The 13,200-nt window shown below is 36.6% G+C and overlaps 1 protein-coding gene across 14 annotated transcripts in view; it reads left to right on the forward strand.

Moving 5' to 3' along the window:
• Ih (hyperpolarization activated cyclic nucleotide gated potassium channel Ih) overlaps positions 1 to 13,200 on the forward strand; it is a 257,619-nt gene that overhangs the window by 162,672 nt on the left and 81,747 nt on the right. For 9 of the 14 annotated variants that reach the window (XM_076124864.1, XM_076124869.1, XM_076124873.1 and 6 more), the window contains exon 3: positions 7,351 to 7,571. In XM_076124864.1, the coding sequence (XP_075980979.1) occupies positions 7,351 to 7,571 (221 nt within the window). Of the gene's footprint in view, positions 1 to 7,350; positions 7,572 to 10,698; positions 11,028 to 13,200 lie in introns of those variants that run through there. The other 5 variants (XM_076124870.1, XM_076124872.1, XM_076124876.1 and 2 more) reach the window with 3 other exon arrangements.

Consider the following 13,200-nt stretch of genomic DNA (forward strand, 5'->3'; position numbering starts at 1 on the left):
ACTACATAGGAAAATCTTATAAGATCTTGATAAGTATGAAGAAAGCGGGTACAGACTGAATTTATCCATAAAAGTTAATTAGGGATTTTAGAAACTATTTAAATATTTATGGAGATTATAGGTATAGATCACCAAAATAATTGTTTCGTATGATATCTGTCATCACTCATCTGACCCATAAAATACTTAATTTAGAAATACTAGCACATCGATGAAAAATTTAAATAAACATCCATATAAAATAACACAAACTTCATAAAGCTGTTCAAAACAACATCTGAAGAAAATAAATGTTTATATAACGGGTAAATATAGCGGCGAGGGAATTATATCTATCCTTGGAACAGTTAATTCTTAGATTGATACATCGGTTTGACGACCTTGTACAGTAGCTACCTGCCGTGCGAACTGAGCTTTGCGTTTCAAACAACACCTTGATGCCTCAATAATACGCGATACAGTTACTATGACGTCAGCAAACATTGATCCCTTAACCTACCACTACTACATAAGTTCCAATCTAGTGTTAAAGTTAGGTCAATAGCGTCCAACTCTGTTTTATTATTGAAACTGGGCAAACACTTCCCGAACTTCACCGGAAAAAGTTACAAAGAACGGTTACGTCCTCTGACCTAAAATGTTGAATTTACCTCTTTTTATGAAACGTAATACTAGCCTGAAACACAAATAAAGATGGTCTCAAAAATGTTTGAGGACCTTTGTGTACTTGTCGGTTAGTGACGAGCGCCAAACTTGAGTGTGTCAAGAACACTGCTTCAGATTTCTTTGAACACTTCAATATCGTGTGACACCCAACGGTTTTTGCTACTAAACGACAGTAGCGAGGGTTTGAGCACTCGCTGTAATGTGCTTACTGAGAAAACCACAAAGCTATCTTTCCGAGAGTTTCGTTTTGTCTTCCGTCTCTCGTAAATCAAACAGCCAACTCAATAACACGATGCAGCGACGGGAAACAGAGGAGATTGCTAATATGAATGAAATGAAACTTTGTATTCTGTTAAGTGTACAATTGCTCTAAAATATACTGATTGTTGTAAGCTCATAACTGTATTATTACAAACAATAAATGTACTGCTAAATGTCTAGCCTTCTCCATTGACATCTATTCTACTTTTCTTTGACCGTAAACTCTTACCCAAAACAAGATTGAAATTGGTCGACAAAAAACCCACCATGCATTTTTTTCAATCAACCGAGTACAACAAAAATAACAATAAAAGACGTACGTATATGAACACAACCGCAGTTTCAGTTAACAAACATATTATACAATTTGTGTAAACGTCCATTTGTGCGACGCCCATCGAAAATTGAGCTGCGACGCTTCATTAAGTTTCATCTGCAATCGGTTGTGGGTCGTCATGGCCGCGGGGAGTGGGAGGCCAGCTTACACTGGTACATCGAGAGGAATTCCTGGTATCAAGCCTCCCTCGTTAGGGGGCGAGCGGCGGCCATACGTCATGCACACCGACACTCAGTAGTTATCCCACGAGACTAGAGCGGAAACATACAGTAATCCAACCGTTGAAATTATATTCCGACCTTCCAATAGAAATATTGATATATGTCACGGTCGTACATTTCGAGGCTTTATCCGATTTTCTGAGATAAGTACATACAAAAGAACCGCAACTTGAAGAAGAAGTGTTCTACACGGAAGATTTGCCCATAGAATTTTGATGGCTATCAACAACCTTGTTTTTAAAACTCAGTTCAGCTATTAACCTCATGCATAACTCATACCTCCATGCTCTATTACAAGATAAATGCAATAAAAGAGTGCATCGCATGCACGACTTCAGCTATCTAGATCGCGTTAAAGAGCCGCTAGATGGCGCTTCCAAAGGTTACATTATGTAACGCTATTAGCAAAGTTTCCAATGGCAATGAAACAAAATATAACAAGTGCAAACTTTGACTAGCAATTATAAGGTAGGTTAAGTTCAGCGAAGTTCCTCGGGGGTTTTTAGCCGAGTAAGCTAGGTCTCTAGTATGAATAATGTGCCGTATGAGTTCGAGGTAATAAAATTATTTGTTCAAGGAATTTTGAAAAGAAATTGTTCCCAGTGGTGTTCCAGTATTGTGTGGGTTCAACGATTTCCGGAAAAATCCGCCTGTACTCGCTTAGGAATTCTAGGAATAGATATCTTACATTCAGTTCTGCTTAGTAGGGGAGTAATTCTTCGAAATTGTTTTCTTCTTTCACATTGGTTACGATACTTTGCGTGAAGCCTTCGTTACATCACAATCGCAGTTCGGTTTTTCGTCGTAACGCAGAAAAAAAGGTAATTTATTATGGCGTCTACTGGGATCGTAATCGATGTGCTCGTTGGCAATTTTTATCTGTACCAATACGATTGTTATAATCTCGTTTCCAGTGACTATTTTTTATGTGCTCGCCAGAAATTTATTAATTTTATTCAATGTGCAAAAAAACTAACTTTTACTACAGTTTTTTCGAATGTTTCACTAAAATGCTTGGTTATATATTCTTTCTTTTCTTTTTTTTATAGTTTGAAGCCTTATAACAGAAATGTGTTGCACAAGCGTTTAATGCAGCATTATTATATATGGGTATATTCTGTTGCATTTACTTGGAAATTTTATAGTATATCTTTATATAACATTAGACTAAGATCATAAAACATCATAAAATTTAATCGTCCTTTCCAGTCAGTATTTACCTACGCACTTACAGTAACATATTGAAGTACGTGATGAAACTAAAATAATATTTTAAGTACTTCCCCTAAATTGAGTCATGGACGTAAATAACCATTTATGGATCACACTCAGGGGAATAAGGCAGGCTGCGTTGAGGTTTTAACCGCTTGCGTTAATAATCGTAAGCATATTACTGGGGTTACGCAACTATTCCTTAATTTTCCTCATTTCAAGTTTCATAACGTTTTATAAAGTTAGGAAAGGCAAAATGTCACCAGTCTACAAATGATCAGTTTAAAAACCTGTGACGCAGACTTGGCGGACACTTCCTGGTAGAGTTGACCGCCTCCGTGCTTTGGAAAGTACGTATAATGGTCACCCAGTTATTGTAAGAATATAGGATAGCAATTGTTTGATCACGACAAGACTTTGAGTAGCTAGAACAATTAGGAATTATTTCTACTAGGATCAATTTATTTATCCAGTAGTAACTCAAGTTATAAAATAAGTAATCTTTATAACAAACCTGCCTATAGTAACACGTATTCTGTTGCGTTTTGTACACATAATTAGTTTCATGACGAAAGCCTTTGTGTCCCACCTGATTCTGAACGAACAACGACGAGGCGTTGTCTATTCGCGACTGTATTTAGCTATGGTCAATATTCTTACAGTAGTCAACAAACAATGAAACAAAAATAAGACGGCCGAAATATTTTGTACGTTCTCGAATGTTTGCTAAATGTTTTAGAGGCTATTTCGAATACTGAAGAAAGTGTTATGTAGATATCGAAAGATAATAGACTTTTCGGTTTGTTTAGATCGTTTTACAAAACATTCATACTTATTTTTAGGTATTCTACTTATTGCGATCACTAATTCTTTACAAGCCTCTCTGTTTCCTTTAAATCCATGCATAAAGTACATACTTAATTTTATTTCTATATAGAACAAAGATATAACGATTAATAGATACTCATGATATTGCTGGGCAATGACCTCGTAACGACACTCTACTACTTCTTCTGACAAAACTTTATCACAACAGTAGTTCCATATTATTTTTGGCTGGAAACTTTACTGTTAAATCTTTATCCTAAGTAAAGCCTAGATAGTATTGTCTCTGATTAAGAATTATAATTACCTTATTACAGTAAAGTTCTCAAACAAAAGGTGTGTGCTACTAAGTACTTAGATTATCCTTTTTCTAAATGTGTAAGTACATTTCAGAGCTAAATATGTTTATTACTCAATTCGTATATTGCAATATTATAGGGTAAAGTATTATTTTCGGGTTGCAGCTTTAAATTTGTGTTATTTTACGATTTTATTACGTGAATATTTGAACGTATCGTCAAATTGCACTACCCATTTCAAAACTCATTTCGACAAATACAGCTGAAACTGCAAATACATAAGCAAATAAAACTTCAGATTGTTTAATTTCGGTATAAAACGGATATTAAGTAAATTTCACTTTTGCATTTTTCCCCGATTACAATATTAACACCTTTATTTAAAAGATTAAACCTTAAACACTTAACTTAAAAGATCCGGTCAGTTGAGGTAAACGGAAGGAAACTAAAAGGAAAATAAAACTAATGCATATTTATAATAATATACAGTTATACACCGCTTATCAATAAAATCGATGAGGTAAATACAAAACTTACCTGTGACGTTGACTTCACACAAATCCTTCGTTTTCCTTTCATAAAATCCTACCTATGGTTTACGCGGAAAAACTTGACGTGTGCCACGTCATGAAAATTAGAATTAACCTCTGTTTATTATGACGTTCAACCTTGCCCCAATTACTATTTTAAGTTTTGTTATGTTATGGCACTGATGCAATTACTTTCGTGGTAATTCTTAAAAGTAAGATTAATCCACTGTTTTAGTCACCTCACCTAAAAACAAAACACGCTTTGTTATACACTATTAAGAAGGATCCATTAAAAATATTTCTAATAACGTTGGGTATTCACAGCCTAAAATTATGCATCGACCTGTGAATAAACTGGATCTATAACACTTAAAAGTAGAAGATTTAATACAATTAAATAGTATCTGAGTCAAAATAATGTTCGCAAAAATCGCTACGAACATCGTATCAAATTTACCGAACTATTTTCTGTTTCCGTTGTAACATTAACACAAACAATATGCCGAAGTATTGGAATATTAACATAATACCATTATTGGGAGCGTATTCGATACCTTTTATTCAGGATCACGTACAGAAACCATTGAAAAATCATTGACTGAAACCGTACCGTGGAAATATCTGGCCTACATTGGAAGCACGAGGGCAAAAGGCCGTCTCACAAAGCTCCCCGTTATTTCTTTTGTTTCGTACTTGGAACAAAGTATCCTCTTACAAGACCCAATTTTGTTGATATCAAACAAGTAACAATGAAGTGACAACTAATGGACTTTTTACGTTCCACGTGTGCTTCTAATAAGTATCTTGTTGTACAACTCCACTGATGTTCGTTATTGGGATGAAATGTTTATTTTTTTGTAATAAAACATGTCATAATAGCCATGTAAGAAGAAACCACTTCCTGGGTATTATTTACGAAGCTTTTATTTGTAACTTATAAATGTAATACAGCGCTTCCTTTATCTTTCTAAGTTTACCGATTCAATAATACATTTTTAAATAAACATAGTAAATAGCATTTCATGCTGCTGGCTATATACATATATTTTTCTGTTTTAAAATAAAACAATACCTGTACAGCTCAATGATCCGCGCCCGGAAAGGTTGGATTCCATATTTAGCGGCAAACGATAACTGCCAGTGATCATATATCATGCCCTATGTCAAACGAACAAAGGAAGTGTCAAATGGACCAATATAATCCCACGGCTTTACTTCTGAAACCATTAAAACATGCAAACATTTTATACCCAGTATATTTTGAGAACAGATATTTACGACTGAAATCAAATATGCTATTCAGATCCGATAGCAATTGAGTTATATATAAAATTCCAATAAAAATATATTATCACAGGTATTTCATACATGACCTAGTATTCTTTGCTCGTTATGTAAGATCGTTTTATTTCCTCCAATGCCGATTATTTAATCTAGTGCTTGAGATTCGATCACAAAATATATTTTCGCTGACAATTAATTTGTAAAATCTATGAAAAAATGTCCCTTTATTTTAATTGAAGCAATTATTGTTATCATGTTATAAAAAAATATATAGAGTCTTATTTAGTTTTCCTTCTATATCATTTACTTATTTGCAAGTACGATTATTAACTAAGACCTATTTACGTTTTACGTCAGTCTTTTGCTTACATACCATTATTTCAAAACTAGGCACCCTAAAATAAGTATTCGTGTTGTCGCGTTAATTAAAAACAAACATGCCATGTTGTAACACTTGTTACTAATATGATTAACTTGTTTATATAACAAAACAAACAAGACAATACATACTTAAAACTTGACTTTCTCACTCATTACTAATCCACTTATAAAACACTAGCCCGAGGAAGTGTTTTAAAAAAAGTTGTCAATATAATTTCCTGGGGCTATCATTTTGCCAAATAGTACCTATAATCAGTTCAATTGTTTAGCCGTGAAAGCAATAACCGGAGCAGACAAAGTTACATTCGTTCTTATGACTTAAAGCGGCTCCACCATTATTTTTAGTCCTTTTTTTCCTTGGGATAGGATCGAATACCCGAATTAGTTTTTTACCCATGACTGTCCCAATGCTGGTCAAGGGTCTTTTCTTGAACGAGGGAGGTATATATTAAACTATTCTATTTGACCGTAAAAGTGACGGACATAAAGATAAAACGATGACTAGGTACCATAAAATTAAGAATTTCATCTTTACCAGATGAATTATTACTACTAAGATATAAATAAAGGAATGAGATGTAAAATTGTCATGTCATGGCTCCCAACGTGTTACTGCTCTCCAGTTCCGTATTGTATATCCTTATCATTAAAGAATGCATCTACGCATTCGCTAAGACCATTCGGGCTTTCCCCGACCACATCGACTCTTTTGTTATATCCGAACAAAATTATGACTCATTATATAAAAGGAAATACTTTTGTAATGGGTTTTAATAGCTGTCGTCATAATTATGACGCAAATAGACTTCAACATTAGTGACCTAAAAACGAATACCTATTTCTTATATCCATTAATTATAAACTAATCTGTGAACAAAACAACGCATTATTAACTTTGTTGTGGTGTCTGATCGTAATTTAAACATGACTTAACAGACACCTTGTAATGTTCGACAATTAGCAGTTCAATTCCGATGCAGTTAAGTTCTAACATTAAACTACGTCGCAATGTCGCTAGTTCAATTCCAAAAATAGTCCGATTTCTGTATTATTTTGAATAGTCGAAGCCTTTAAGAAGCTAGCTTTCAATAATATTTGAAATATTTGAATCGCTATTTGGTTGTAATTATTTATAATATAACGCTTTTGGTTTACAAACTCTTGTCTATGAAATTTGTATTCCTGTGACACGTCATTTTAGCAATGCGTCAACGCAACGCCGTATTGTGGCTTCGCCCTTAGATCCCTGCTTCTGGATCTGCTAACAATTTTGAAGCTGCCATTCCTTTATGTGTTGAAAGAGATCCTATATTAATTGTTGTTTTCTTCTCCAGATGCGAAGATGGTGGAGGCGGCGCGGCGACAGGGACGGGTGGGCGGACGGCGTCGCTGCGGCTCGCGAACGGGCGCGTGGCGGCGCAGTCGGCCGAGCAGCTGCCGCACTCGCCCGCGGACTGCGCCTCCGTGCGCATTTCCATGGACAACACAAACACCTGCTGCACCGACTCGCTCGTCACCGCCCTCGACGACGAGACCTTGCTGTTAGGTAACTACTGTAAGGACACTTTTTATATACTTTTGTAGCTTAAGTTGACTCTTACAAGCAAGGGCGGATCCAGGACCACAGGATCAACGGCGAAGATCATTTACATAGAAATTAAAAAAACGGTGTTATCATTATAGTAATGTCAAACACAAAAGTTCACCCTGGAACCATTCTTGCTTGTATGGCTATGCTAAGTACTAGTAGGCCAGGCTCCCAGGGCTGACACACCGCGCAGTATAGCTCTTTTTTCAGTTATCATTTTTTATTTGGATGAACCTAGACACGATATTGCAAGCCAATCGCATTGCCACCCGTATACAGCCTAATAGTTTCATTACTATATGTCCAGTTGGTTGGTGGGCTCGATTCCTATTCGGAACAATGTATATTTTTAGCTCCTTGCAGCTCAACATTTTTACATAAGTAGTTAAAATTTTCGACGACAGTCACCAAAGCACGAATTAAGAAAAAAGTACGAATGAAAACGTTTGGGACGTGTCTACTACTCGTAATAGCTGGAAAATCCCAACTATTGAAAGTAGAGAAGGCAATAGACACGTTAAGTATAAAGCGTCCTTAGGGATAGTGCCGTAACAGCTTTCACTACGTGCATACAACCTACGGCAGTTATTGGCTACCTGACATATCTGACAACCTCAAATGTCAACCTATATCCAAATCAACTACACAAAGTCTCTATTAGGTATGAGCTTTAATTCTATTTCTATAAAGACTTACTAAATGCCGAGAGGTTAACGAACTTTCACGTTCGAATTTCGAGTAACTTTATCGCAGGCGTCATCTAAAAAAAGTAAACAACTTTACAGTAGCAACGGCCAGTAACACTAAACTTTGTATTGAAAATTTAGGCAAGAGCATGATGAATTTTATTGCTGTAGATTTTGAAGCGAAGTAATCAATAAGTTAACTAAAAGATTCACCACATATTGACACTTCAATGAATACGTCATGAGTTCGTAGAAGGACGAGCAAGAAGTTAGCAACTTCTATAGTCCCTTTTCTCGAAGAGCAAACATTTCAAATTGAGTGCCAACGTCTTTGACCTCTACGCAACTATGTAAAGGTTAAAGTAACTTGGCTGCTCACCTACTTTGGGTCGAGCTACTGAAATATCGACTGGAACACCATACATGCATATTTGAAATTCGAATTACTTTTTTCTTCACAAATAGCAATCCAATCGAATTGAAAAATGAAATTGAAACTACTTACACGCCTGAATCGATGAATAAAAAAGTTACATTACTTCTCTATAGGCCATGATTTAAAATAAAACAAAAAAGTAAAGCCTCTATTACAATTGTCAGTATTTCAAGACAATATCTTATATAACGATGTCTTACTTCATTCGACTGTTATTTCTCAAATACCAAACGACATCGCTAACGAAACTACAACAAAAACTGCATCGGATCTCGAAACGGAACACAAAAGTGCTTACTCACTGAGTAATGCCATTCGTGTCAGGGTCAGTGACAGTTTGGAGATGCTTGTGGGAATGCCAGATTTGATATCATACTTTTAGAAGAAATAGAGCACTACGCAACATACTATGACACAAATTATTCGGTATTTATAGCTTTCAAACTTTTGCGTTGCATTTATTTGTAAAATAGATACGGGAAATAACGTGAGCATGCATTTAACCATGAAATGCTTGACGTTTCGGCGCTGGTAGCACTGGCCGTGGTCACGCTGAGTAGCTTAATTTTTGATATCTAAACTAATAAACATGATTGTATTGGTAAAAACTACTTTAAATGTATAATTCAATGCCTGCATAGAACGAAGGTCAATTTAAATCCTGTACGAACAGATTCTGGATGGATAGAAACGAGTGAGATCCTGATCGTCCCCAGCTATTACTACCGATCCGTTCGCTCGACTCTATTACCTCGCCATATTAACTGTTCAGTCACGTCCCTATAATAACCACTATTCGTCTTGATCTATTTTTTATATTTTGTCGTTGGCCAGCTCCACTCAATCAAGCTCACGCCGCCTTAAGTATTTGTTCTATCACCATAAAATGCTCTACCATTTTTCATACTTAAAACGCCAGCTTTGGCTTCTGAGATTGAGAATTCTAGATTTTGCAAGCAAATGCTTTGAAATAATATATCTTGGATAAAAGTAAAATAAAAATATATTTGCGTTCCTCATATTTTAATGTTAATATTTTAGCACGGAACAGGTAAGTACTTTTATTTACCCGATGAGAAGTACCTTCACATTGTTACTCACTTGTTTTATCTAACAGTTTACCGGGGTTACTTGCCAAATACCCCAACGATAAAATAAAAAAATGAACGATGCGATTACATAAGGTTACAAAAATATTAGAATTTTCAGTGAAAGGTTATCGTTGAAAGTTCCGTTCGCAGTTAGTACTCTTTGCTGGTGAGTGAATCACAGAAATGACCCGCGAAACATCGTAACGCTCCGGAACTCGGTCGCAGATCTCAATTTCATTTTTTTCGCGTCACACATACACCGGAACAACAGTGCGGACAAACAAGTGTAAAGCGAAGATTCAGCCGGCGGTGGCACTGCTCGCGGATATGAAACCCATTTCCTGAAACAATTAAGGCGCACCGACATTAAATTTGCAAAGTTGACGCCGCTCTTCGTCCGAGCTGTTAAACATTCAACGATATTGCTCTCCCATTCGCTCACTCTACGGTCTTAGGCGGACAAACGGAAAAAAGTACTGATAGGAACTTCTATTCACTAATAAATACAATCCATGCAAAGCTCCAGGGAGCAGCAGTAGAATTAGATCACGCCCAGCCAATCACTGTTACGTATCTACATTGCTCGACTAGGCATCTGAGAAAATTAACCTTGTCTCCACGATGTTGTATGTCTATTATCGTCTAATTGAGATCGCCATCTAGCCTGGAATCTTGTCATTCTTGTAAATTCTGAACCCCATTTTATTTCGTAACAAGTGTAATTTTCCAATCAGCAATAGTTCTCGCTTTAATTATACGCACTCAGGCGGTGCGTGTAATTGGTGGCAATTTAGCATTGTATTGAAATTCAGTGGCAAGAAGTAGAATTTGGGCAGTAGGAGCAAGGTAGGAGTGTTCGAGGCAGTTAGCATTGACCATGAATGGTGGGCATGTGTCCGATGTGTCGGCGGCAGGAGCGCGAGGAGGCGCGTGGAGGCGCGAGGCGCGCATGGCTCGCTTCCGACGGTGTGGCGAGTCGCGCCGCGGCTCCGTGCAGTCCTACGCCGCCCAGCCGTGCGCGATGACATGCCGCGCTCAACCCCCCACGACTAAAGCTCTATACATACGCGATCGAAGCTCTCCACATACACATTAAATACTATCTTACTAATATTCGTGATTCGCGTGTGCAGTGAATTAATATCGACGGATTTGTTCTCAACGTGTATAAATTGTTTCAAGAAAAATGTCGCGAAGGGGATTTTGTCACGTTCGTAGATAATTTAAATTTCAGTGTCAAAGCTTGTAAATGTTGTACATGTCTATATGTTTGGGTTTGTTTTGTCTCGTCAACTGGGATCTAATTATGAGACTAACAGTCAAATTGAGTAATAAAATATGAAATTGTAAATTCAAGGGAACAATTAGGTAAAATTGTTCAAAGTTCAAGCCATAAATGTTTAAGTGTAAAACAACAGGAGATGTGAAATTAATTATAAATAACATTAATTATTAATGAATTAATCACGCAAGGTCTAATTTGTATCTTGAGGGTAGAGCGACCTCTTTAAAACAGTGCTGTTTTCAGGAGGAAGTAAATCTGTATTACCTCAAGTTCAAAATAAGGCAAATAAAGCGAATAAACAAATTAATTAATTAATGCTTTTAGGCTCAATTAGAATGACGTTATCGCATGCTTATAACCAAATGTAATCATATCACCAAAATTGTAAGCTACACGTCCTCATAAAAGACTAAAATCATCAAAATATTTTTAAGTAGTATAACTAACAGAAATAAATGTCGAAGTGGGTTAACACATTGTCGGTTCATTCATAGTGCCAGGCGGGATTGCTTCATAGTTGTACCATCGAACCAGATCGCTGGAATACTCCGAATAGGTACGATCTTATTTTTAAACATAATCGAGAGGAAATCTCAAAATGTGCGTCATAAATCAAAGAAAACTTGACTTTTATATCTGTTTACCGTGCCCTAGTAGTGGCATATCATTTCGAATAGTTGAACATTTTAAATGTTCTACATTTTTTTTAAGTTTTGAATCTAATCCGCTCGAAACGTTAATGTGTACGCAACCTATAGAAGCGGATTAAACCAAAATCTTTTTAAAGCTTCTCGGAAAATGCGAATGGATAACGACTAGGTAACAATAAAAGGTCGTCATAAAAACACATACATGAAGCATTAAACATTTCTAGAATTCCAAAAGTATCGACGCAGTTGTTTGATTAGCGCCGTAGAGAATCTAAATATTGCAGCAAGCCGTGTAACGTGTGCTGATCGCAATCCGATCTTGATTACCCTCAAGAGTGGAAGGAGGAGCAGCTGTTACGGTCGGTATCGCTTCGTATCGGCTCACACGATCCCGGTTCAATTGATATAATCCATGATTCCGTAGAGCGGCCAACGCGTATTGCTTACAACCCACTTGATTCTTGACACTGCAACAATATTATTTACCATTCGCGGTCACGTGGCGGGACGTCGCACGATGACGATTAATTCATGTTTATTAAACAAATTAACGATACTAGTGTGGCATTAGATACGCGACGACTAATTGCCGCCGGAACGAACGCGCTGACCGTAAGAAAATATCACAGTCGATATTCGGAAAGGTTGTAACCGCGTAACCGTAACGGTACCGCCGCGAAAATAATTAATAACTCAATAAAAACATATTGCTGTCATTTGGAAACAGGAATAGTATGTGTCCAGCGACCCGAAACTATTATTACCACCCACGTCGCTGAAAAACGCGATAAAAACGTTACAAGTTTATAATCTTCAGTTTTTGTCACAATTCCGAAGAGCATCAAGTTTTATGTCAACAATAGAATCCAATTGATTTCCTATAAAGTTGTTGAATGTCGCAGACTCAGTGAGAATACCGCCCACACGAGTAGTCCTCAATTTCACGCCTACATCAAATTTGAAGTCTTCTCCTGAGATTGATGGCCGCATACTGTGTTAACTCTGCCATTGACAAATCTTCTCCATCATCGAACGGACTTTATTCATTGTTGAATTGGTTCACATACTCAGATCAAGTTTGCCTAAAACTTTCGTTACATTTGTCTGTGCCAAACTAGTGACACATAAATTATAATATGTTTCAATATTATCATGAATAAAGACAGTAATAATTTACTTAAATCTTTGTGCTCTATCAACTCAATTCTGGCACGAATGTAAACAATTAAAGTAACATATTTTAGTAACCGCTTCAAATAAATTTCCAAAGATAATATATTCGTATGGTGTCATGTTAACTTGATTCGGCGTCAAACTACTTTACATGCCAATAAATGATGTACGAGCGTGAGGAACCGCATTTTGCAATTGACATGGAGTGAGGCTCGACCGAATTCAATAATGAGAGGTTTTGTGGTGGGGCTAATTGTGAAATGACAAACATCCTC

The sequence above is a fragment of the Anticarsia gemmatalis genome, chromosome 17 (assembly GCF_050436995.1).
Source record: "Anticarsia gemmatalis isolate Benzon Research Colony breed Stoneville strain chromosome 17, ilAntGemm2 primary, whole genome shotgun sequence".
NCBI lineage: Eukaryota > Metazoa > Arthropoda > Insecta > Lepidoptera > Erebidae > Anticarsia > Anticarsia gemmatalis.